At 38.1% G+C, this 26734-nt stretch overlaps 1 protein-coding gene across 1 annotated transcript in view; it reads left to right on the forward strand.

The window, feature by feature from the left end:
• The window catches only part of CTNNAL1 (catenin alpha like 1), a 264318-nt gene that overhangs the window by 228330 nt on the left and 9254 nt on the right, over positions 1-26734 (forward strand). Inside the window, exons 10-15 of the mRNA XM_050759552.1 lie at positions 3469-3627; positions 5816-5908; positions 10722-10872; positions 20339-20376; positions 25335-25385; positions 25465-25619. Coding sequence (XP_050615509.1) covers positions 3469-3627; positions 5816-5908; positions 10722-10872; positions 20339-20376; positions 25335-25385; positions 25465-25619 — 647 coding nt within the window. The remainder of the gene's footprint in view (positions 1-3468; positions 3628-5815; positions 5909-10721; positions 10873-20338; positions 20377-25334; positions 25386-25464; positions 25620-26734) is intronic.

Below are 26734 nucleotides of genomic sequence, written 5' to 3' on the forward strand. Positions count from 1 at the left end.
GATTATATGTATAAAATTCCATTTAGAAAAAAACAATTCTAGAAAAGGCGAAACTAATTTATAATGACATAAATCAGATCAGTGGCTATCTCATGTCAGAGGTTGGGGTATATTTACTGCAAAAGGGCATAGGAGGACTTTTTGGCATGTTGGAAATGTTCAAAATTAATTGTTGTGGTGGTTACATGGCTGTGTATGTTCATCAAAACTCACTGAACAGTACCTTTAAAATGGGTACCTTTTGTTGTATATGAATTCTATCTCACTGAAGTAAATTTAAAAAAATATTCCTTTGGTTGAGAGGGTTTCCCTGTTCCCTGAATAAAAAGTTGGTCATCTCATGACTTACTTGTCCACTCTCAGGTTATTGAAAGTCCTATGGTCACTTTAAGTCAGGTGTTCACAAACTACAACTGGACCATTTTTGTCAGTAGAGTGTACGGGGACACAGTGCTGCCCATGCACCTACTGTCTACTGTTTTCTCACTACAACCGCAGAGTTGAATAGTCGCAATAGGGCCTAAAATATTTACTCTCTGGCCCGTTACAGAAAAAGTTTGCCAATTCCTGCTTTAAGTCACAAAACACAATCTCAGTTGAAAACTTAGAATGTTCCCTCCAATATATTAATCAGTATTTAAATCTTCATTTAGTTGTAGGGCTTCTCCCCTGTTCCCTGTTTTCCCAGCTCCAATTAGATAGAGCTTTTGGGAAGATGTGGTCTCTTCTCCCTTTTTCACATTCCTCACCCTCCATTACGTAGCTGTTGTTGATTTTTGTTAGGTTGTGGCATAGAGACAGAAGAGAGAAAGTTGAGAGGCAGAAGGTTTTTAGTGACCAGCACCCTTATCAAATGGCTTTGGGCTTGGTAGACATTTACAGCAGACTCTCACTCTCATGGATACTTTAGTGGTTCTTCAGAGGCTTTCCTGTTGCCCCCCACAACCCCCACTCCCTCCCCTCAACTCCTATATCCTGTTGCTCCCTCCACTTTGAGGCATGCCTGGAGGAGGGAGTCACAGTGGGCACCCAGCAGCTCTCCAGACAGACCCTCCTCACACAGACCTCTCCTTTCCCTTAACTCTGCTTTCTTAATTCTTTTATTTTTGTTATTTATTTTTTAAGATAGAGTCTCACTCTGTTGCCCAAGCTGGAGTGCAGTGGCGTGATCTTGGCTCACTGCCACCTCCACCTCAGGGGTTCAAGTGCGATTCTTATGCCTCAGCCTCCTGAGTAGCTGGGATTACAGATGCAAGCCACCATACCCAGCTAATTTTTGTATTTTTAGTAGAGATGGGGTTTCACCATGTTGGCCAGGCTGGTCTCAAACTCCTGACCTCAAGGGATCCACCCGCCTTGGCCTCCCAAAGTGAGCCACTGCACCCGGGCTTAGTTCTTTTATATTCTTGAAGATGGTCAAGGGCTCAAGACAATGAAATTAGAATTTTAAAAACATTTTCTTATTTTTGAGATAGGGTCTCACTTTCTTGCCCAGACAGTGGTGCGAACATGGCTCACTGCAGCCTTGACCTTCTGGTCTCAAGTGATCCTCCTGCCTCATCCTCCCATGTAGCTGGGCCACAGGTGCATGCCACCATGTCTGGCTAATTTTTTGTAGAGACTGAGTCTCACTATTATAAACTCAGGCTGGTCTTGAACTCCTGGGCTCAAGCAGTGTTTCCACCTTGGCCTCCCAAAGTGCTGGGATTACAGGTGTAAGCCATCATGCCTGGCTGAAATTGGTTTTTGGATGTTTCTTATATAAATTATATACATGGTGATCTGTTTCACATCTTACTTGGTGCTGATATGTCTATTGAAATCATTTAAACATCCTGTTAAACATAGAAAGACATGGGTTTCTATGCTTTATAATAAAGCCTGCTGCCCTTGACACAAGGAAAAAACAAAATAAAACAAAAAGGAAAGAAAAAACCCTACCCATTTTATTCCAGACTATTCAGTTTTAACTAAAGTATTGTTAAAATCCTGACTATCAGTAGAACATGGTCTACTGGTGATAGACTGAGTGGCTTTCCATAGGCTTCATTTTCGTTACCTCTTATATGGGTATATCCATGTCAACCTCATAGAATTCTTGTAAGGATTAAGGGAGATACTGTATATAAGGCTGCTGTCAGGACGTGGCATAGAGCAGGAACTTTGCGTTCGTCCTGCCTCCCTCTCTTACACGTGAGAAGAGTTACGTGACCTTGGCAAGATACAGTCTCTGTGGAGCTGTTTCATAGTCTGTAAAATAAATGACTGGCATTAGATATTCTCTAAGGTCCTGCTGGCAAAGCAAAATCTTTTTAAGTTCTTATGTGGCATTTAGTTTCCTAAGGAAAGTGAATTTTAGTTTCTTTGTTCTAACTGTAATTATTCTCACTTAGTTGCATGAATGTAGAGACTATCCTGTTGTTAATTTTGGAGACAATCCTCTAATTTGAATTGACATTGGATTACTTCCAGGAAAAAAGAAGTCACTTCATTCAAATAGATTTAATTCAAAGTCAGATTTTTCTGAGAACAATGTTATTAAAAATGATCTATTTTTGGACAACCCCAAAATAACCTGTCATGTCATTAAAAAAAAAAAAGGGCAAGATAAGAAGAAAAGATTTTGGAGTAATAGTGTCCAAAGATATCCAGTCAGAGTGAGCCATGCATTCCACCCAAAGTCAATAAAACCACGGGATTTGTGTCACCCTTTAATCTGTTGTTTTTCCTGGGACCCAGTTTGTTCGTAGAGGTAGAGAGTAAAGATCTGGATCGCAACTATAGACAGATTCTGACCTCCCTGAGAGCAGGGGTTGTGTCCTACTTGTCATGTATGCCCAGCCTCTAGTACAGTGCTACAGTGCTTGCCATGATATAGGTTTTTAATAAATTTTGTTAAATACCTAATTGACTGAATCTCACATTGGTACTTTTTCAGAAGTATGCTAAAGAACTTATTAATGATCACAAAATGCCAATTTTCTTAGTACTCTAAATATTGCACTCTTAATACTCTTAATACTCTTAATGCTGTTTCATTCCTCACCAACTTTAAGACTAGCAGAAGCATTTTTCACCTAAGGGAGAAACTACATGGGAAAGAACTGGTTGATAACAGAATTATCAACCAGTTTACTGGTTGATAAGATTACTCAGCGAATAACCAGTTCATCTTTTAGAAACAGCATTAGCACTAGCACCAGGGGGTTAAAGGATGAATTAGATATCACTCCTGCCCTTGAGAGAAACTGTAAGCTCACCAGTGCTACACAACTCCTACTGTTACACAGGGAACTTTACACCCTCCCCTCAGTGGAACCCATGGAACTGCTTTGCGGCTTCTCTTTATCAATAGTTTTAAAGTGCTGATGTGGTGCTTGGTCACAAAATGTTATTGTTTGTTTTCTTTCCTTCATCACCCTTCTCCTTCTCCAACCCCCACTCCCCCACCCACACACACATCTGCAGCTTCATAGTACAGCGACACAGCTGGCAGCAGATCTATTAAAATACCATGCTGATCATGTGGTTCTAAAAGCATTAAAACTTACTGGAGTAGAAGGAAATTTAGAAGCTTTGGCTGAATATGCCTGTAAACTCTCTGAACAGAAAGAGCAGCTTGTTGAGGTGAGTAAACAAGGTGCTAAAGAAATTGTAGTTTAATAATGGCTTTATTAAACTATGTGGGAATGTTAACACAAATACACTTTTGGGTCAATTTATCTCAGCATTTTCTCTCTCCTTTGGAATCTTAAAAGCATAGCATGTATCTGTTCTGTTCCTGCAACGGTCTGGTCTCTAAAACAAAACCAAAAAAGTGCTAAGACCCACAAAAGAACTTCTTAATCTTCTTTTCCTTATCCTCTCAGAGAAGTTAGACCTTAGAGTAGAGCCATGGAGGTATGTTGTATGACCTTGTTTCTGTTTGAATCCGTCAGGGTCTCAGCAGGGAGGAGATGGCACACTCAAATTAGGATAATTTGAAGAGAGTTTAATAAAGAAGCTATTTACAATTGCATAGACAGGGCATGGGGGAAACATACATGAGAGAGCAGTAATTGGGGCGAGTGGTAGCAAGGCTGGTACCACCCCAGGCCCACATTAACAGGGGAATGTGGAATGTGGAAGCCTTTCAGAGAACTGCCTTGAGAGCTTTGTGATTTTAGGACTAGGCCCAGAGACAGCCCAAGGGGACCCTCCTGGGAGGAGCATGGGAGTCGAGGAGCGTGGGAGTCAAAGCCCATTCTCTCCTTGGTTCTGTTCATCTGTGGATGGGGCTTCCCACTGGATATCCCATTAGGATAATCCCAATTATCCACACATAAGTGTAGACAATATAGGTCAGTCTCCCAGGGCAAATGGCAGATGTGAGAAGGGAGGAGAGCAGTTAAGGAGGGACAACGAGAAGACATCTGACACACAATTCCAAATCTTAGTTATGAGTTACTGATGCTTCACCTGACACTTGTGTTATAATTCCAGTTAGGCTTATTAATTGATATTCTGAGCCTTCTGCCTATTGAAAATGTCAGATATCTACTAGAAAAAAAAACCCAACTGTATTAGTCTATTCTCACTCTGCTGATAAAGACATACTCAAGACTGGATAATTTATAAAAAAAAAAAAAAGGGGGGGGGCTTTTAATGAACTCACAGTTCCACATGGCAGAGGAGGCCTCATAATCAAAGCAGAAGGCAAAGGAGGAGCAAAGGCACATCTTCCATGGCAGCAGGCAAGAGAGTATGTACAGGGGAATTCTCGTTTATAAAACCATCAGATCTGTGAGACTTAGTCACTATCACTAGAACAATATGGAGGAAACTGCCCCCGTGATTCAGTTACTTCCACCTGGTCCCGCCCTTGACATGCAGGGATTATTACCAATTCAAGGTGAGATTTGGGTGGGGACACAGCCAAACCATATCACCAACCAAACAAAAAACTGAACCCATGTATAGCTTATATGTATGAGGTAATTGCTAGCCAACATGTATATAAACGCACAGATATGAACCATTTGGCGATCTTCACATAATCTAACATACCCTGCTCACCAAATCTCAAAGACTAATGGTTAAAAGGAACCTTTAGACGAATTGAACTGCCTTCCTCTCCTTTACTTGTTTACGTGGAAGCCTAAAAACTTCTGGGGGAACATTCTTAAAATGACTATAGATATAGCTTCTTCATTTAATAAATTTGATGCTGCTGTGTTTATAAACCAAATATTATAACTATAGGGAAACTGCTTATTTTAGGAATCCTGCAGCAAATCTTTTTAACATTGAAAAAAAAAATGTTCTCTGATTTTCTGTTTTAAGCATCAAGATTTTCAGTAATTTCCTCTGATATAGGGTCTCTCCTTATTATACCAGTCTGCCTAATCCAATGTTAGCTCCATTGGAAGATGGTGTTGATAGAACATGTAGCTTGTAGCAACTCTGACATAGTTTAGCTATGAGACCTTGAGCAAGTTACTTCTCTGAGCCAAATTTCTTTATATATAAAATATGTGGAAGGACACTACTAGGTCCTTCCAAAGGTTCCTTATGTTTCTAATATTCTGTAACCACCTTGCTATGATTGGATAGGAAGTAGAAACAGTGTTATACCTTTATTGGTATCTGCTTTGTTCCCAGAGAATCTATTGGTGACCAATATAATATTATAATAATCTTCTCAGTAATGTTTAAGTTTATTTTAATAGGTTTTAAGAAATTTTATTTGTAAAATTTTCTTTTTAATTATAAAATGATACTATGTATTGTGGAGGATGAGGATGTGAAAGTTAACTGTAGACATGTTTTCTTGTAGACCTGTCGATTGTTACGACACATATCTGGGACAGAACCTATGGAAATAACCTGTATACATGCAGAGGAGACATTTCAGGTGACTGGCCAACAGGTATGATTATAGCAGATTGCTCCTTCTGTATTGTGTCCTATCTGAGCGTTGTAACAAATTGTGTGGATGGAAGCTATAAATGGTTCTTCGTAACTAAAGTCCAAATCTATGTAGAGAAAGAAAGATAATGGAATTTCTGTCGGTAGTGTGCCAGAACATGGCTAACCTTCCATTGGAGCTGGTCATCTGCCATATTGGAGACTGGTTCATTTAACTAATACTCTAGTTTATATCTATTTTAAAGGAAGCTGTTTACAATGTACTTATTATAACATGTTTGGAGATTAAGTTATCATGACATAAGAAGCCATATGTTATGTAATATTCACATTTCAACCTAATATTCAAATACGTTTCATGGTAATAATTAGGACATGCGACTAAGACACAAACAAAACAATGTTATGATATTACTTATAAGATTCAATTGGGACCAGGCATGGTGGCTAACACCTGTAACCCAGCACTTTGCGAGGCTGATGTAGGAGGATCACTTGAGTACAGGAGTTTGAGACTACCCTGTGTCACACAGCAAGACCCTGTCTCTGCAAAAAATAAAAATTACGCATGTGCAGTGGTGCATACCTGTAGTCCTAGCTACTCAGGAGGCTGAGGCAGGGGGATAGCTTGAGTCCAGGAGTTTGAAGCTGTAGTGAGCTATGATTGTGTCACTGTACACCAGGCTGGGTGACAGAGCAAGTGTCCATATCTGGGGGAAAAAAAAAGATCCAATCAGAAGCAAAATAACTATCTTAAATTAGGCAAATAGTACATTATAGTGTTAAAATAATAATTATGATAACCAGAATTAGCAACCACTGAAAGAATGTTCTGTTCAATGTTAAATGAAAAAAGTAGGGTACAGATTTGTATGTATACAAATTATTTCCATAATTTCATATGTGTAGAAATGTATATACATATGAAAATACCTATATGACAATATCCTTGTGTAGCTAGGGGTTTTTTTCTGGATTTTCTATAGTAGAGGTAACATTTGTCCCTATAATCTTCAAAAGCTTTTTTAAAACTGATCATCTCATTTAATACTGTTCCTGTCAAATTAATCTAAGGAAAGTGTTTAAAGACAGAGCTTCCTCCTTTTTTTTTTTTTTTTTTTTTTTTTTTTTTTTTTTTTTTTTTTTTTTTGAGATGGAGTCTCGCTCTGTCACCCAGGCTGGAGTGCAGTGGCGTGATTTCGGCTCACTGCAGCCTCTGCCTCCCAGGTTCAAGCGATTCTCCAGCCTCAGCCTCCTAAGTAGCTGGTATTACAGGCATTTGCCACCACACCTGGCTAATTTTTTTATTTTTAGTAGAGACAGGGTTTCACTGTGTTGGTCAGGTTGGTCTCAACCCCTGACCTTGTGATCCCCCCACCTCAGCCTCCCAAAGTGCTGGGATTACAGGTGTGAGCCACCGTGCCCAGCTGTTTCCTTCTTTTTTAGAGTCTAAGCTGTAAAATAAAGTTTTGCAGTTGTTCTTTTATTTATATTTTAATTTATACTTTATTTATATCCGTTTATTTACTGTCAGCCAAAAGGATTCCTCCTAACTTGCAATATTGGGCAGTAGAGGTTGAGTCCCTGGATCTTTGATTTATAGCTGAGAACAGTGCAAGTGACCTAGACTCAATGATGGCATGTGCCCTCTAGGAGAATCATGTTGGATGTTGGAGGGATGATCTCATGCTCTCCTGTAGAGAACAGTGTCAAAGGCTTATCATGAAAGCAGGAATTATATGAATGAACCTCCACAATGATTATCTGCTGAACACTTTATTACAACCAGGAGACATGTTTGCTGGGAGAAACTGTGTCTTCAATATTGGTATGAGAGTCACTCTTCTTGCCTTGGCTGCGAATGTATTCCAATAGAACTGGAGGGCTTGACTCTCCTGCCATATGCAATCAGTTGTTGCTCCTATCCTGAGGCCCTGCTTGCCATCTGGTTGCAATTTTTGGTTTATTGTTTCTATTGCAGCAGAGATATTAGGAATAGTCATATTTTCTTCCCCAGGATAGTGGCAGAGCATGTTGTTAATAACGTGTATAACTTGAGAAGCTTTTTCTGTTCCCAAAGCCTCAGCTTCCACTCCTAGTCTTTGCCATCTGCCTCACAAAAGGATAATTTAAGGACATTGAGCATGCCTCTGGGATAATTTATTTCTGGATATCTCTGCTTTGGCAATGTTATTTTTATACTTCCTTTAAAATGTTAGACATACTGAGGGAACAACTGAACAGTTTGTACACTAGTTGAGAGGAGAGCAATGCCGAAATCTAGCCTGTAGTCCATGGCAAGTTATGTGCCTGCTTTCCCTGAAGGGGGGAACCTTGTTCTTATAACACTGCCATCTGTCTGGCAAGTGCTGTGCCTTTGACACTATGCCCACCCCAGAGGGAGGAGCACCTAGTTGTAATTCATTCAAAGGAACCAACTATTAATATATTAGCTAACATGGCCCTGATCATATTAATCTTCTATAAGTTCTCCAATGACTTTCTCACTCAGAAGAAAATTTTACCATCTATGCTTATCCATTACATGGCCACTGGCCACCTTCCTTTTGCTCATGTCAGTCTGTTCCTCTGGCTTACTTGCTATTCCTCGAACACTCCAGAAATGTTTCTGCCTCATCCCAAATGACTGCTCTTCGATTTCCCTGTAGCTCCCTTACCTTTTCAGTGACCCTCTAACTTAAAATACTGTGACCACCTAAAGCCCTCCATCATTCTCACCCTTTATTTTGATACATATTTTTTATTCCCTTCTAAAATATTTTATAATTTATTTTAATTGTGTCTCTCCCCACTGCTTGTTATAAGGTGAGTCCCATGAAGCCAGGGACATTTATCTGTTTCATTCACAGCTGTTTCCCCAGCACCTGGAATGTGGACACAGTGCCTACCAGTATGTAGTAGGTGAATGAATAGTCGTGTTAGTTGTATACATATGTGTGTGTGAATAATCTTATATAATAAACTCCATGGAACAGCAACATCACTTGTTAGTAATGGGCATCTCTATCACATTGTCCTGTTAATTTCCCTCATAGCACTTATCATAATTTATAATATTTTAATTGTGTGCTTGTTTATTGTTCCAAATCCCCACTAGAGTATAAGCTTCATAATAGAGGGCTTTTATCTTCTTTTTTATCACCTTATCCCCAGCACCTAGTATTATTTTTACACATAGTGGATTCTCTAAAATACTACTTACTGGATGAGTGTTTGATATAATATCCCCAGTCTGTGAAACAAGAAGGTAGAAAGAATCAAGGACTGTTGTCATAAATAGAAGGTGAAGTGGTAGAAGGATCTGCTGTGAATATATCAAGACTGAACTCTGAATTCCTAGCTCCTGGATCTTTGTGTGTGTGTGTGTTTTATTTAATGGGCCATCAGGAGATTTCAGGAGGTTGGTCTGGTCGATGGCTTCTATTTTGAGGTAGAAGCTAAAGTTTAATTTCTATTGAATGTCAGGTCAGGAGGTGTGTGAAGACTCAACCCAGCCATCTATTTTCTGCCTACATTACAATTAGCATCCATCAAGTCCTTTGTGTTAGAGAGTGATTATTATATGAAAGATAAAATGTTAATTGATTCATTAATTCATTCATGTAGTAGCTAACACTAAATAAAACCCCAAATGCCAAAATCTCAGGCTTAATATAATAGCAGTTTATTTCTCACTTGTATTAAGTCCTGATTAATGGTATGTCTTTTTCCCTCTTGGCAATCTGGTCTCCTTTCATTTTGTGCCTCGTTAGCCCTTAGGACCTCAGAGTCCCTACTGGATCCTGTGCACTGAACCATCAGATGTGGAAGGGAGAGAGCACTGAGGGGCATGAGGGAGGTTTGGATCAGTTATGATGGAAGTGGTGACCCACATTCAAGTGAGGATGGAACTCAGTCTCTTGGCCTTACGTCTCCACTAGGGAGGCTGGGAAATGTAATCTTCCTGTGTATCCAGAGGGAAGACAAACAGATTTTGATGAAAACATAGCAGTCTCTGCAACAATTCATTTATTTATTCAACACATTTATTCAGCCCATGTGGTGGTACGTAAAAGTACCAGGATGATTTCTGCCCTCTTTACAAGTGTTTTGTGAGAGGCAGTGTGATGTGATGGAAAGAGCCTGAACTTGAATCAGGTAGATCTGTGTTTAGATATCAACTCTGTATATACTTGTAATAGGATCTGGCACAAGTTACTGGGTATCTCTGAGCTTCAACTTTTCCAGCTGAAAGATGGGAACAATGCTTATTTGGGAAAAGTAGTATTTTATTTGTATATTTTCGGTGATTTTAATGTATTAATATATCTCAAACACAAACACAGTATCTCAAGCATGTATCTACCAACTACTTATGGGTGTATATATATGTTACTTATTATTATCACTACCTTTCCTGCTACTACCACTGCTGCTACCACCACCACTATTACTGCTACCTTTGCTACTCTGTATACAATACACTTTTTATGGTCTGAGTATAACTCTTTGAATTATTCTATGGGAACAACTTTGTTCAAACAGTTTTACTTGAATGAAGAGAATTGCTCCCTGAATGCAGGTTTGTATATAATAATGCATACTATTTATCTGCAGGTCAGATTATAAGATACAGCAAATTTTGTCCTACTGTGTGTCTTCATATTGCCCAACATGGAGCTTGTGTATGGAAATTACTTCATAGTTGTTTATTGAGTTGAATTGAACAGCAGATTTACTTACCTTTGGTCTCCAAAGTTATTCTGAGGGCTAAGATTTTGAAATTCACACAGGTGTGTATTGTGTTTCTTTAGATAATTTCTGCTGCTGAAACATTGACATTGCATCCATCTAGTAAAATTGCTAAAGAAAACCTAGATGTGTTTTGTGAAGCTTGGGAATCCCAAATTAGTGACATGTCAACACTGCTAAGAGAAATCAGTGATGTGTTTGAAGGAAGACGAGGTGAGAAACTATCCACATAACGAAATGTGTTATTATTTTAATGTAATTCTTGTTAGTTTTTTAATGCCAAACCTCAACTGCAAATGAATTCTTGTTGTAACCCTGCTGGGTTATTTTTGTAGTAAAATATTGTTCACAAAAAAATTACAAAAATATTATTTTATCCTCCTTTATTTTAGTAGCCAAGCAGTAAAGTTTGTTGTACAACAGTGTAGTAGGGCAGGTGTGGTGGCTCACGCTTGTAATCCCAGTGCTTTGGGAGGCCGAGGCAAGTGGATCATTTTGAAGTCAGGAGTTCGAGACCAGCCTGGCCAACATGGTGAAACCCTGTCTCTACTAAAAATACAAAAATAAGCCGAATGTGTTGATGTGTGCCTGTAATCCCAGCTACTACAGCTGAGACATGAGAATCACTTGAACCCGGGAGGCGGAAGTTGCAGTGAGCTGAGATGGTGCCACTGTACTCCAGCCTGGGCGACAGAGCAAGACTCTGTCTCAAAAACAAGACAAAACAAAACAAAAACAGCATAGTAGATCTCTGAATTAATATTAACATTCTAGTTTTCCTGTTGAAATTGTCATTTACTTCTTCTAAATTGTTGTTTAGTTATAATACAACAGCTCTTTTATAATGCAGTAATTCTCTGTTTTAATTCTAATAACTTAATAATGAAATGAATGTAGTTATTTGATTTTTGAATTGCTTTCCTTCCACTTGGATGGAATCTCTTTCCTTGATGACTACATAATCTTGGAATATTGCCTGTGGTGGGTAAGTTCATTGGTATTTCTACAACATGTAGAATAGCGCCATACAATGTATAGGAAGGCATCATTTTTATTCTTTATTTTAATATTGAGTGGAAGTTTTGTTTATTTCCCATTGTACTGTGTGTCCTGTTATTTATGTTTACATGTTTATATTTTTTCTCTTCAAATGGCTTCTGTAGTGTCAAAGCTTGCTTATTTTTTTAAATAAAATGTCATTTAAAGTTATTATATCAAATTACATATTTTTTACTGAGTATGCCCATTTAAACATTTCATATTTTAAAAATACTCATTTAGGATAAATGTTAATTTGCTTAAAAATCAGGGCATAATAGAATTATAGCTGTAACATTGGAAAGTATGATAAATGTTTACCATGCTTCCATATTTAAAAATTTCTGTGATAGTCGAATGGCATATGATTTTGATGCTTTGTAACATATTTATAGTTACATAGATTTTTATATGAGCCAAATTTCAGATATTAAAAGGTAAATGATATAATTGATCCACCTTTAAAAGGAAGAGTGGTCACTTAGCCTTAGGGACTGTTGGGAAATGAAGAGAAGTGGCTTGCTGTGGTGATAAGATACCTGGTGTGGGTTATCCTGGAGTATCTGTAAGGCCCAGCTCTTTCTCAAACTGGTGTTAGGCTGTTCCCTGCTCCCAGCCCAAGTGTCCTTGGCTCAATAATGAAAGTCTTAGATTGAGTGATCTCAGTGACCTGTCAGCTCTAAAAGTCTTTTGTGAGCACTACCTGAAGTTAGTGTACTTTCGACTTCTGGGCATAGAATATACCCTGCACTGTGTCTTTATCCTGCCTGGCTCTCTTTAAAGGCCAGAGGAATATTGTCTTCTGGCTTTATCAGTTGTCATCAGCTCATGAAAATAGGGAGGCTGGAGGAGTGCCACAGGATGGCTATTTTTCTGGCATGTGATTAACTCTGCGTACTTGTAAACGTGTTCCACATGCACTGTGAGAAGCTTTACTAATAGCTGCAGCCATTCTGAAAAGAATATGGCGTCAAGCCTGGCCAGCTGCTTCTCCTCTTTACCAGAATGCCATTAAGCGTAGTACAGGTTTCTCCTATACTGTTTTCAGTGCTGAATAGGTTTTTGTTTTCATTCATGTAAACATGGGCTATGGCTGACTTTTCATTACTTGTACTTCTTCCGTGTCCCTAGGCCAGTGAGTTCATCATCATCTGAAACGGACATGGTTCTAGTCTTCTTGACCAAGGGCCTGAGCCCCCTTCCTCTTTGTGTTTAAGATCCTCACAGTTTCTCAACCAGGCTGTTAGACCAACATTTTGGTCTATCTTTTATCTTTTATTTCCTTAAGAAGAGGAGTTATAACAGCCTTTCCCCCCCTCTCAAGAAAGATAGCAGTCATTTAACAGTTATTCTCTGCCTTAATCCCAGGCGATGTTCTGAGTAGCAACTACAGTAGCAATTAAAAGTTGATAAGCTTGGCAAGGGGGTTTTCTTTCTATAAATACAAGTAATTTTTTTCCCTTAAAACAGAAAACAAACCCAAGTTGCATTTTCCATCAAGAGGTCTCTTCCTTCCTCTGAGATCTGAGTGCTAATCTCATGTTAGGGATAGAATTGGGTAGAAGTTGAAATCCAGGTTCTGAAGTGGACAGCCTAGGTTCCAATCCTGCCTCTGCTATTTCCTAACTTAATCTCTCTGTGCTTCAAGTTTTACATCTGCAAAATGAGGATAATGATGACAAAACTACCTAATATGGTAAGTGTGAAGATTAAATAAAATAAGTTAATTCACAGTAAATTCTCAATAAATGTTACCTCTATCAGCCTCAGCATCATGACCACTGTTACCTTGCAGTAAAACTAAATAGTTTATGAGAAAACATTAGGTCCGATTTCTCTTCCTTAACCTCAGTCTCTCCAACTTTCTGGCATCCCTCTCTCCCTATGTCCTTTCTCCTACTCTACTCTAGGGAGGACTAGCCTGTCTGGCCCCACCATAGAAAAATCTCTAGATCTGCAGAAGCAAAGGTAAACTCCTCGCTGCTTTGTACAAATGAAGTTCATCCCTTCTCCAATGGTGAATTGACACCCTCTGAAAGATTCCTCTCACCGGACATCTAATGCAACATTAATTCAGTGTCCTCCTTTTCTGTCTCCGAGATTTGCCTTTCTTCTACCAAAGTTAGGCTCTTCAAAAAAAAAAAAAAAAAATAGCTAGGGAAGTTTAAGGAAAAGTAAAAGCCACAGGCTACTAAGGTCTGTGTGGGTAACATTGTAAACATGATCCTTCAGGGGTCTATGACTATTACAACCATAAAAATAACAGTAGCTGCCATCTATTGAGAATTTACTGGGTTCTAGGTACTTTCATAAGTACTGGATGTCCATTTTCTCATTTAATCCTCTCAGTAACCTGGAGACAGGTATTATTTCCACATATTACATATGATGAAACTGAGGCTCAAAGTATCCCACAGTGAGTAAACTACAGGAGCTGGGACCCTTACTGAGGTTTGAATGATGCCAAAGATGAAATTTTATTAACTACCCATACTCCATTACTCAAGCAGTTAAACTCCACTCCAATCCTAAAGTTTTCTAACGAGAATGAACCAATTCTGTGAAAAATGCTCAGACTGCAGCTCTGAGTTCTGCTTTTTTCCCTCCCAAAGCTATTCCAGAAATGACTGAGAGATCCCAGGAAGTACAGAGCAAGGAACAAGTAATGACTGGATTCTTGTTTTGGTTGGCCCACTTATTGGCTGAGGCCGGCTAAATTACAGAAGAGATAAAACAATCTGTTAGTAATGGAATCCCGGGCACATTACCTGCCCTTTTGAGTTTGTTTCTTTATTTCAATGGACATAAATGAAATGTGTCATAGTGCTTGCACATCCTATACCTGTTTTCAGACTACATGAGCACTGTAGTTTCTTTTACTTTCAAGCTGGATATTATATAAATAATCTCTTCTTTAGGTTCAGTTAACTTATGTTCAAAAAATCAGCATTACCCAAACTTCCTAAGGATGGAACAGAAATTCCTTCTTATGTGGGAAACTCCTCAGCCTTTAGTCAATGGGACACCTATTGTTTCACTGGGAAGGTGCCTCTCTGTTCAGAAAGGGTTTATGTAGGGTTCATTGAGATGGAGTTGGTTGATTGTGTGTACTGCCTTTATTTGTCCTGATTTTTATCATGAACCTCATGAGCATAGCTTTTTCCGCAAAGAAGTCCAACTCTGGGTTAACCATTACTGACTGAACTGAGTCCAGTGCCACAGTGTTGTTTTTCCTGTTATGCATGGTTGGTGTGACAAACCTGCCCATTACCTTGCACCTGCCCACTACTTTCATACAAAGGTGTATTCTTCAGGTCCTGATTTATCTTTGCTGCTGTTATAACTCCTGTTATGACTATTGTTGAAAAGCCATTGCTGTATTCTAGCCACTTTAGTTCTGCTCTGCATAACTTGACTCCTGTGATTGGCAAACTACCAGACACACTTGTAAGTATCATTTAACCATCCAACTAAGTCGTAAACATCACGCTAAGCAATAAGAGGGAGGCTTTAGTGTTCACATGCTAAAAGTTAGTCTGAGAGCTAGGTCATTGTTCACCTTAACCCCAGACACTTAAATTTCACACAAGGACCTCCTGGGATTATTTCAAGAAGGTAAAAATCAATACTTGTCTTCCTGTCTTCTGCTTTCATCCCATTCTGCCTTCTCACCTCCAGAGAGGTCGTGGCCCTTGTGTTAGAAGGGACCAGACCTAAAAGACTCCACTTTTCCTTAGTGGTGAATATATGTCAGTTTAGAATTCGAGATTATTTTGAACAATAAATGTCAGAAAAAAGCCTTATCTCAGAGGTTGCAGTCTCTATCCCTCCTTTAAGGAAGCTGAATTCCCTTTGTTCTATTTGAATCATTTCAGAGTAAATATGACTACACTTCAGTTTATAGAGATGCAGCTCTAACTAAACTATGTAGGGCAGTTATGATCATGGATGGCATACTTTCATAAACCACTTTTTTTTTTTTTTAAATCAAGGATCCTGCCAAGAATCTTAATTTGGTTTTCAGTTCTACTGAAATTTTCATTTTCTCATTTTCCTGGTAGCCCTATTTCATAGCCCTGCACTTACATTATCGTTTGGCAGATTGGATGCCACTTAAAATGGGGGCACAGGAAGATAAACATGTTCGTGGGTAAAGATGAATTTATTTGGGGATGGTAGGAGCCTGCAACAAGGGGGTCATCTGTCCAGAGAAGAGATGATGGCCTACACTAGGGTGATGATAGTCAAGATGAAGATAAGGGGACTAATTTAAGAAGAATTTAAAAACTAATATTGGTAGAGTTTATCGGTCAATTGAATATGGAGGTGAGGGAGAGGGAGGAGTTGGAGGATGATAGCTGGGTTTAGAATAGAATACTTCATTCCTGCTCCTGAGTTTAGCTGATAAGCTGCCTATCCTTTAGTGGTCAGGGATTAATTTTAAGTGGGTCTGGGGACGTTAATTTTTTAATTGATCATACTATATAGAGTGCCTCCAGAACTAAAGATAGCTAATTATAAGAAATGTGAATCAGGGATAATTTAGCACATTTTCAGTGAAATAATAAGTCTTTTCCATTCTTGGGGAATTAGCTTTATTTTGTAGATATACAGAAAGGCTCTACATATTGTAACTGAGAACATTTCTCAATTAGGTTTTCATAAGAAATAATTGTAGTGCTCCCTTAAGATGAGAGGGCCTTTGAACTTAATTGCGAACTTAATTTATATGAAGGTATAAACTCAGAAGATGGCACAATTGTAGTGTTGACTAAACAGGATTTAGGGAGTATTAAACATACAACACCTCGTTGAGGACAGTGCTTTGAAGACAATTCTATATATCAAATCTGTACTAAGTATATTTTCTCCAAATAGTCCTGTTTTTCCAACTATTTTTAATGTTTATAATATGATAGAGTTTGTTTATGCTACTTCTTTGATATAACAGCTAAACATAATTTAGCCAGTTTATTTTATTATTATATTTTAGAGACAGGATCTCACTTTGTCACCCAGGCTGGTGTGCAGTGGTGTGATCATAGCTCACTGCAGCCTCAAACTCCTGGGTTCAAGGGATCCTCCCACATATCTAGAACTATAGGTGCTGGCCACCATACCCGGATAATTTTTCTTTCCCCCCAGAGATGGGAGTCTCGCTGTGTTACCCAGGCTAGTCTTTTTTTTTTTTTTTTTTTTTTTGATATCGAGTCTCACCCTGTCACCCAGGCTGGGGTGCTGTGGTGTGATCTCGGCTCACTGCGAGCTTTGCCTCTTGGGTTCACGCCATTCTCCTGCTTCAGCTTCCTGAGTAGCTGGGACTACAGGCGCCCACCACCACACCCGGCTAATTTATTTTTTGTATTTTTAGTAGAGACAGAGTTTCACCGTGTTAGCCAGGATGGTCTCGATCTTCTGACCTCGTAATCCACCAGCCTCGGCCTCCCAAAGTGCTGGGATTACAGGCGTGAGCCACCGCACCCAGCCTACTCAGGCTGGTCTTGAACTCTTTGCCTCAAGTAACCCTCCTGCACTGGCCTCCCAAAGTGCTGGGATTATGAACATAAGCCACCATGCCTGGCTGAGCCAGTTTATTCTTTTTTTTTTTTTTCTGCTTAGAATCAATGGCAATAATTAGATGCACATAGAAATAACATCTGTAATTAGCTGAGCGTGATGGCATGCACCTGTAGTCTCAGCTACTCGGGAGGCTGAGGCACGAGAATCGCTTGAACCCAGGAGGTGGAGATTGCAGTGAGCTGAGATTGCACCACTGCACTTCAGCCTGGGCAACAGAGTGAGACTCTGTCTCAAAAAAAAAAAAAAAAAAAAAAAAAAAAAATAATGTCTATAATTAACTGTAATTTAGATCTCTGTTAGAATTAGATTGCTTTTTCTTGTGTTATTGTCAACTTGTTTGGTTTCTGTTGGCACTGGGGGAAAGAAGAATCTTACCTGCATAGTATGTGGAGGAGGCCTATCTGAAAAAATGATCAATTTTGCAATTATCCTCAAATTCGTATAAATCATTCTGAGTCTAACTGAAGGATGGGAATAGGAAGCAAAACAAAGTATCTGTAAGAGGACCAGAGGGATTAGAACTATCAAGTGATAAATACTACTAGGTGGATGAAAATGGTAGCAAACCAGATTACATAAAAGCTTTCTTTTCACTGGATTTATTTCTCAATGCATTTATTTATACATTCTACTTTCTTTAACTCTGTGGTATCTTAGAGATATAAGAGATACTGAAACAGTTGGTTTTGTCCCAACTTGTGGGAGTGAATATGAACATTTTAGGGCCATGGGCACTATAGAGGATTACTAAGTTAGATAATACAAGATTACTTCTGTAGCTGATTACATTTAAGTAATGATGGTGCCCTTTCAAAATTCTTTTTTATTATTTATTTATTTTTAGTGCTTTCCCACTTCTGTTTTTTGTTCTGTTTTTTTTTTTTTGAGACAGTCTTGCTTTGTCACCCAGGCTGAAACAAAACAAAACAAAAAACAGAAAAAAGAACAGACTACAGGCATGCACCACCACGCCGGGCTAATTTTTGTATTTTTAGTAGAGATGAGGTTTCACCATTTTGGCCAGGCTGGTCTTGAATTCCTGACTTTAGGTGATCCACTTGTCTTAGCCTCCTAAAGTGCTAAGAATGCAGGCGTGAGCCACCACGCCTGGGTTCCTACTTCCGTTTAATGTGCTCTTTATAATGTGCTAAGACCACTTTTTAAAGGATATTATGGACAGGATTCAGACTTTGAATTAAGACAAATGGTGAATTTTGAAATTCTGAGTGTCCTGAAGACTATCTTCTGTTAATATTGCAACTAAATCGGGCACTTTTTTTGCATCAGAGCTTAGAGACAAGGCATGAAAGTAGCCTCTTCCTTTTTAAGTTTTTTCCCCTCACCATTCTGAGATCAGAAAGCCATTAATTAATAAAATTCCCTTACAATTTTGACATTACAAGGAAATGATTTGAATCATAAAGCTATTCTCAAGTACCATTAATTCACTCTTAGCAACAGTTCTTCTTCTAGATAGGCACTGTCCAAGAGAAATAGAATGTGAGACACATATGTAATTTGAAATTTTCTAGGCTAGGCACGGTGGCTCATGCCTGTAATCTCAGCACTTTGGCAGGCCAAGGCAGGAAGATCCACTTGAGCCCAAGGAGTTTGAGACCATCCTGGGCAACATAGTGAGACCTCATCTCTTAAAAAAATACAAATAAATTAGCTGGTGGCACATGCCTGTGGTCCCAGCTACTCAGGAAGCAGAAGGTGGGAGGATCACCTGAGTCCAGGAGGTTGAGGCTGCAGTAAGCCTGTGATCTCCACCACTACATTCCAGCCTGGGTGACAGAGCAAGACCCTGTCTCAAAAAAAAAAAAAAAGAAAAAAAAGAAAAAAAAATTCTAGTTGGCATAAGAAAAATGAAAAAGAAACGTGAAATTTGTTTTAATAATAATTTTTAACCCAAATATGCAAAATACCATTTAAATGTATAATCAATATTTTAAATTAATATATTTCACATCTTTTTTTCTCCCTTTGTACTACGTCTTCAAAATCTGTTATGTATTATACACTTACAGCACATCTCAGTACAGACTAGCCACATTTCAAGTGCTAAATAGTCACATGTGGCTAGTAGGTTCCACATTTAATAGTACAGTTCTAGATGAAATTTTAAATATTTGTGTAAGCCATTCTGAGACTAACAGGTTTGCCCATTTCATGTAATAGTCATTCTATGAGAAAAGGTGTGATTTAGTGCTCTTATATTATGTTTACTTTTATTAGTTTGGACCATATGAAATTTCAAAATGGTTGAATACCAGCAATTTCATATGGTTCAAACTAATCTATTATAGCTAAATATACTTGTTTTCCTTGAAGAAGAAATTTTTCTTCAAGAAGCAATTACTATGTAGGTCTTGAATTTTTACTCCAGATGACACAAACCAGCTTTTATAAAAAGTCTATCATTCATTGTAACCTGACTGTATTCAGGACCTGAAAGTTGTAAAGATGATAGATGGGGCAGGGATGATGTGGGCATTACCCATCTCCTTCCTTTCTTCATTATCATGCTTCATGCCATGTGTCAGTTCACAGCCAAAAAACCTCCTGTTATTTGCTTTACTTCATCTTCCTATCTTGTACAGAGGGTTTTCTTCTTCCCTGACCGAGATAATACATTATGAGGTTAGTTGTAAATTATTTGGTCTGGTACTTGCAGCAATGGAAGAAGCGCAGATACTGGTACTGATAAAAGAGGAATCAGGTTTCATTAGAGGTAAACTGCTGTAAAAGGAGCACTCTGTGAATGAAGCTGATTGTAAGTGGCAGTAAATGTCAGTGGGACATTTGCCAGTCTCCCTTTATGTTGGGAGAGGTGGAGATTGGCCAGCATAGGTACCTTAGACATGTAGCTGTTGAGAGTCTTCATGTTCACTAGCCAAATTACAATTTTATTTCTGAATTTTATGTAATGAATAGACTAAGTTATCAAAACTAATGTACTAACATTCCTGTTTGTTTAATTAATACTTTAAAAGTTAAGTGTGAGTAATAGAAAAATATATTAATAGAAAAATTTTTAAGTTATATGTGTTATTTGTAGGAGAGAAGTATGGCTACCTTTCACTTCCAAAGCCAATGGTAAGTAGAAAAATAATGTACATTTTGGAATGTTTTTATTCAGAATTCAAATTATGCTCTTGCCTGTTGCTACTCTCTCCACCACCAATAATTGACGTGACAGAAAAAAGTTAGGATATTAATGTTGACCTCAGAGTTGTTATTCTGGGTAGCAATCTAGATGTGGCTTATACTCTGAATATTTGTTTTAAGTTTAGGGGTTTGAGAGAATAGATAACATAATTTGTGATTAATAAAAAGCCATATCCCAGTAATAGCATCATAAAAATAAATAAATAAGATATTAAAAAGCCATATCTGAGGTCAGAAGTTGTTTTGTTCTTCCCTAATTTGCAAAGTCATGTTGGAATCACTTTCAGCAAACTAAGGACTTTCATATGCTTTCTACCTAGATGAAAATATGTCATGTCATACATAAGAGAAGAGATACAGAGTGGTATATTAACCAAGTAGTGGTCACAAGATCCCTTTTGGGGGTCAAAAATATTGGAAATTGTGGGCCGGGCATGGTGTCTCATGCCTATAATCCTAGCACTTTGGGAGGCCGAGATGGGCGGATTACCTGAGGTCAGGAGTTCGAGACCAGACTGGCCAACATGGTGAAACCCCATCTCTACTGTAATTAGCCAGGCGTGGTGGCACCTGTTTGTAATCCCAGCTGCTCAGGAGGCTGAGGCAGGAGAATTGCTTGAGCCTGGGAGACAGAGGTTGCAGTGAGCTGAGATTGTGCCACTGCACTCCAGCCTGGCCGACAGAGTGAGACTCTGTCTCAAAAAAAGAAACAAAAAAAAAAAAAGGAAATTGTGGATCAAAAATATTTGAAAAAAATATAACAATACAACAATAAAAAATAATGACAGGAACGAAAATCGCTATCTTCTGGCTGACAGCATTTTAACATCAGTCATGTTACCCAGGTGGCATTTTGATGACCTTAGCAATTCATTTATAGAGATCATTCTATGGAAAGTTATAGTTTTGAATAAGATAGATATGGAAAGTAGAAATGATAGTAAAAAAAAATCAATTATCAAGAAGGACTAATCTTCTGAAACTACCAGGTGTCCTAATAACTGTAACTTAAGAAGTAAAGGAAAACAATGGCCCATGTAGAAGTAGTTTCTGAGCAGGAAGTAATCATGACAGCAAATGAGAAAAATGAAAGACTTGTAAATTATGCCCAGTGTAAAATTATACCCAGTTTCTCAATCACAAAGAAAGGAGTACTTTGATGGCTCACAATATTCATAATAGGCCAAATTATAGGTCAAGGAGGGACAAAAATATTTATTTTATATTAAATACTTCTTGATCACCTACTGTTTGCCAGGCATTTTGCTAGGCCTTGATGAAAGAATGATGTAAAAGACACTAAAATATAAATTCCACAGTAGGGATTTAAAAAAATATTTTGTTCCCCTTGCCTAGACTGTCTGGTATTCCCCTTGCCTTGACTGTCTGGCACAAATTTGACACTCATAAAATAATTTGATAATTTGCTGAGTCAATGGAAAAGACAGGCATGGCCTCTGCTACTGTGAAGCTTACCTTCTAGCCCAACATTGATCAATAGAAATATACAGTTGGCCCTCCATATCTGAAGTTTCCACATCTGTGAATTCCACATCTGTGAATTCCACCAATTGCAGATCAAAAATATTTGGGGGAAAAAAAATACAAAATAACAATATAATGATAAAAATACCAATTTAAAAGCCAAATACAGTGTAACAACTATTTACATAGCATTTACATTGCATTAAGTTGTTTTGTTTTGTTTTTTTGAGACGGAGTCTCACTCTGTCGCCCAGGCTGGAGTGCAATGGTGTGATCTCAGCTCACTGCAACCTCCACCCCCCAGGTTCAAGCGATTCTCCTGCCTCAGCCTCCCAAGTAGCTGGGATTACAGGCACTCACCACCATACCTGGCTAATTTTTGTATTTTTAATAGAGGCAGGGTTTTGCCATGTTGGCCAGACTGACCTGAAGAGATCCGCCCGCCTTGGCTTCCCAAAGTGCTGGGATTACAGGCATGAGCCATCGTGCCTGGCTGTATTAGGTTTTATAAGTAATCTAGAGATGATTTAATGTATACAGGAGGATATGTATAGGTTATATGCAAATAATATGCCACTTTATATAAAGGACTTGAGCATACTGAGGGATGACTATAAATCAAGACATATATATAATTAAAAATTTTATAGTAGTCGTATTAAAAAAGAAACTTGTGAAGTTAATTTACTATCTTTTATTTAATCCAATATATCCCAAATATTATCACTTAAGCATGTAATCAACATATAATTAGGGTAATTTTCTTACAGTCATTTTGTCATACTAAATCTTCAAACTCTGGTGTGTATTTTACCCTTAGGGTGTATCTCAATCCAGACTAGCCACATTTTAAATGTTCAGTAGCCTTGTGTGGCTAATGGCTACTGTATTGGATAGGTTTAAACTTGTATAAAAAGAAAATGAATAGAGAAGAGAGAAAAATTACTGATGATTATCAATAGTAACAGTGTGGTGAAGAACAGATGGTGAGTATCAGAAGAAAGAACTTGCAATGAAGAGAGATATAAAAGTCTTAAGTCTGGAGTTATAGAAGTGATCGTGGGAATGGTTGATGATGTAGGAGAAGAACAAATGATAAATCAAATCCCCAAATCAAAAAATGGTCCAAACTTAATTAGTACATTTTTTGAAAAGGAACTGGTATTTAATACTGAAATACAACATTAGGAACTGAATGCAGCTGGTGAAAAAGCAATCACAATACTGCAAATTAATTCTGTGACTTAAAAAAAAAGAAAACAGTTTCTATGCCGTAAGCTATTGTCAGAACAGTTTGAAAGTACGGATAGCAATTTGTCTACTTTTGTTATTTGAAGCTAACTTAACCCTAACAGATGGTTTTGTAGCTAATATCCTACTGGGTTTGAGCAAGTAATGATAGACTTACTGTTTTTGTAAGTGTGATAACTTAGGGCTACTACAAATAATTTTTTGAGAATTAGAAAAGGCATCACAAAGCTTTTAACAGGTTGAATGGAGCAAAGATTTTATTCAACTGAATAGTATTTTTGTCTTTAGTAACAAATCATTTCAGAATCATGAAACATTTTCTTAGTTGAGGATAGCATAGCTAATTATATTCCTAGAAAATTATAGTTCTGTCTTTTAGGAAGCAAAGTTAGAGTCTGGTGCTATTTATATTTAGGGGGCTGACGTCTTTAGCTTTACGTAACTGAAATGAATGCATCTGACTGCATTCCAAAATAGTGTCCACTAGATGGCAAACTTGGCTACATTATTAAGATGGTTTATTTACCTTTTCAGGCAATCACCTTTCAGTCGTCATTAAACTCTTTAATAATCATCATCATTAGAAAAAGTAAAAATAAAAATAATGAAAATGCAACTAAATTTAAAAGACTAATATAAGGTATAAAATTCCAAATAAAATAAAACCTGAAAACCTTGAGGGTGTTCCTTATTTTTTTAAATGTTTTTTCAATTGCCTATTGTCAACTCGACCAAGGATGGAGATAAAGATGATGTGATCATTCAAGGAGGAGCCAGACAGATCATTGGTCATATATGTTTATTCTCTCTCTCTCTCTCTCTCTCTCTCTGTGTGTGTGTGTGTGTGTAACAGGAGTTCCTTTATTTTCATTTTCTGTCCTTCACCTATTTCTTTAATAGTAAACATCATTAGAAAATCTCAAAAGGGCTATGTTCCATGAGCAGATCTAAACTCCATGAGACTGTTTTGTTCTGTGGTGAAACTAGTGACAGAATAGTTGGTCAGAAGTAACAAGTCATGGTAATAAGGGCAACAAAATTATATGTATGGGAAGATCTTTTTCCTTAAAGTATTTGTGATCATTTTCCTCCTTAAGCTAAGTGGACACATGAGTGTTTTGTTTTATTGTAATTTATACTTTGTGTGCATGTATGTGAATCCATACCCGATGTGTGTTTGTGAGTGTGTACGACTTAAGTATATGTTTCCATTTTTAAAAGTTCGCTCCCTGCATCTGCTGGCCCCCTTTTCTCTACAAACCCTAGCCGTTCTGGAACTCCTGCCTCTACTATGGGAGCTTTCACCAGATCGCAGAGTTGGAGGAACCCCGTCTGTGGGCTATCAGCTTCAGAGAACTTCGGAATATATTTTTCAAAGAAATATTGCTATTGGTGGTGGTGTGATTTGTCCTGGTGCTCTATTCTTCAAGTACACTGGCATCAGTGGACTAGCCTGGTAACTAACTAGTATGGAATATTTTCTCCCCTTCTAGGGAAAATACACTCTGAGGTGCAGATAGTTTACATGAAAACAAACTCTCTCTTTCAAAAATAGGGAACCATTGAACATTGGTTCACGTATTAAATTCAGAATCCTAAGTATAATCTCTTTACACCTTGGGATATGAGATTAGCAGTTGGGATATCAATGAAACTAGAGTGTTGAAATTTAGCCTTCTAAGAGCAAATTAGTTAAAGGAATTGAATTCTGGAGTCATAACATGAGGAATGTATAGAAAACTACATGTAGTGGCTAATTTTAATATATCATTTCATAAGAATAATTCAAGTATTTTAAGAATCTTGTTGAACAGAGAGGCCAGGGAGGTTTGGGGGCATAGTAATTGGATTCCAGGAATACTGCAGAAGTTGTCTTGTGTCCCTGGAAGCTCTTGTGAAAAGAGGAGAGCAGCTGTAAGCACAGAGGCCACAGAGCACAGAGGGCACTGACCTGCTTTCTCTGGCTCCAGATTTCAAACTAACAACCTATTCAAAGCTGAACTCACCTACTAGTAGAGTATTTGTCATTACATACTGAATATTTTAAACTGTTGTTACAAGTACTTTGTTATGCTTTGTATTACTGTTGCATTTCCTTACAGTTTAATGTACTGCTTTTTAAGATAATCTTAATCTTTTTATTGTCACAGAAGAATAATGCAAACCTGAAATCATTAAAGCCAGACAAGCCTGACTCTGAGGTAAGACCTATTCCTACATCTAATCTGCCTTTTATATCAATAGTGATAAAGTCGTGTGATTAAAATGTATGTTTCGTAGGAGCAAGCCAAGATAGCAAAGCTTGGACTTAAGCTGGGTTTGCTCACCTCTGATGCTGACTGCGAAATTGAGAAGTGGGAAGATCAGGAGAATGAGATTGTTCAATATGGACGGAACATGTCCAGTATGGCCTATTCTCTGTATTTATTTACTAGGTAAATGTAGTTGAATTTTTTTTTTTAAATCCGTATGATAATATCTGGTATAAAGAAAAAAAGTTCCATGTGAAATCATTGATAGGTTAAAGTCAGTATCAAATATATGGTAAAAGACTAAGAATAGTTACTATGACAAGTTACTTAAGTGAATGCAGTAAGAAGACACATGTATTTAATTAGGATTTACATTTAGAAGGGATCTTCTGCTAGGTTTCTGCCCACTCTTTCCATCATTGAAATAATTTTACTTCCTGCTTTTTTGTTTTCCTGCATATTGATGCCTCTCCCAGCCAGCATCAGTACGTTAACAAAACATGCCTTTTATGCCTTTATACAGTGATTGACTAGATACAGATGAAGATTGATTAGACACAGATCACAGAATAGAGCTATGAGGCCTATGTCAATAGCGTGCCAAATCTCTGTGAGTCAGCATTCATTATGTAGAGAATTCCCCTAACTTTAATGTTATCTGACCTATATTCTCTGTCTTGTTCATATTACAAGACTCTTGATCAAATGCCTTGTTGATGTCAATGTTAGTCATATTTCGGTCTTCCATTATACTAATCTATACATAAGGTATAGTAATTCTGCTTAGTTAAAATCAGTTATCTGCTCAATAATCCATTCTAGAATTTTCTCAAGGAATAACTTCAAGCTTTCACTCAGTTTCTGAAATCTATCTTTTTCACTTTTGGAAACCTGGGAAATACTTGATATCTCCAGTTTTCTGGCTCCTCTCCTACTCATTCTGATTTTGAAAAGGTTATCCACAGTGGGACACACCTGTAGGTTGCTTCAGTATTCTAGAGACTGAGCTCAACTAAAGTTGTGAAGGATATCTGCAACTGTGTGGGATTTGGGACTCAATAAATAGCACCCCCTGCCGGGCACGGTGGCTCACGCCTGTAATCCCAGCACTTTGGGAGGCCGAGGCAGGCAGATCACGAGGTCAGGAGGCCGAGACCATGCTGGTTAACACAGTGAAACCCCGTCTCTACTAAAAAAAAAAAAAATACAAAAATTAGCCGGGCATGGTGGCGGGCGCCTGTAGTCCCAGCTACTCAGGAGGCTGAGGCAGGAAAATGGTGTGAAACTGGGAGGTGGAG

The sequence above is a fragment of the Macaca thibetana genome, chromosome 15, assembly GCF_024542745.1.
Source record: "Macaca thibetana thibetana isolate TM-01 chromosome 15, ASM2454274v1, whole genome shotgun sequence".
NCBI classification, from domain to species: Eukaryota; Metazoa; Chordata; class Mammalia; order Primates; family Cercopithecidae; genus Macaca; species Macaca thibetana.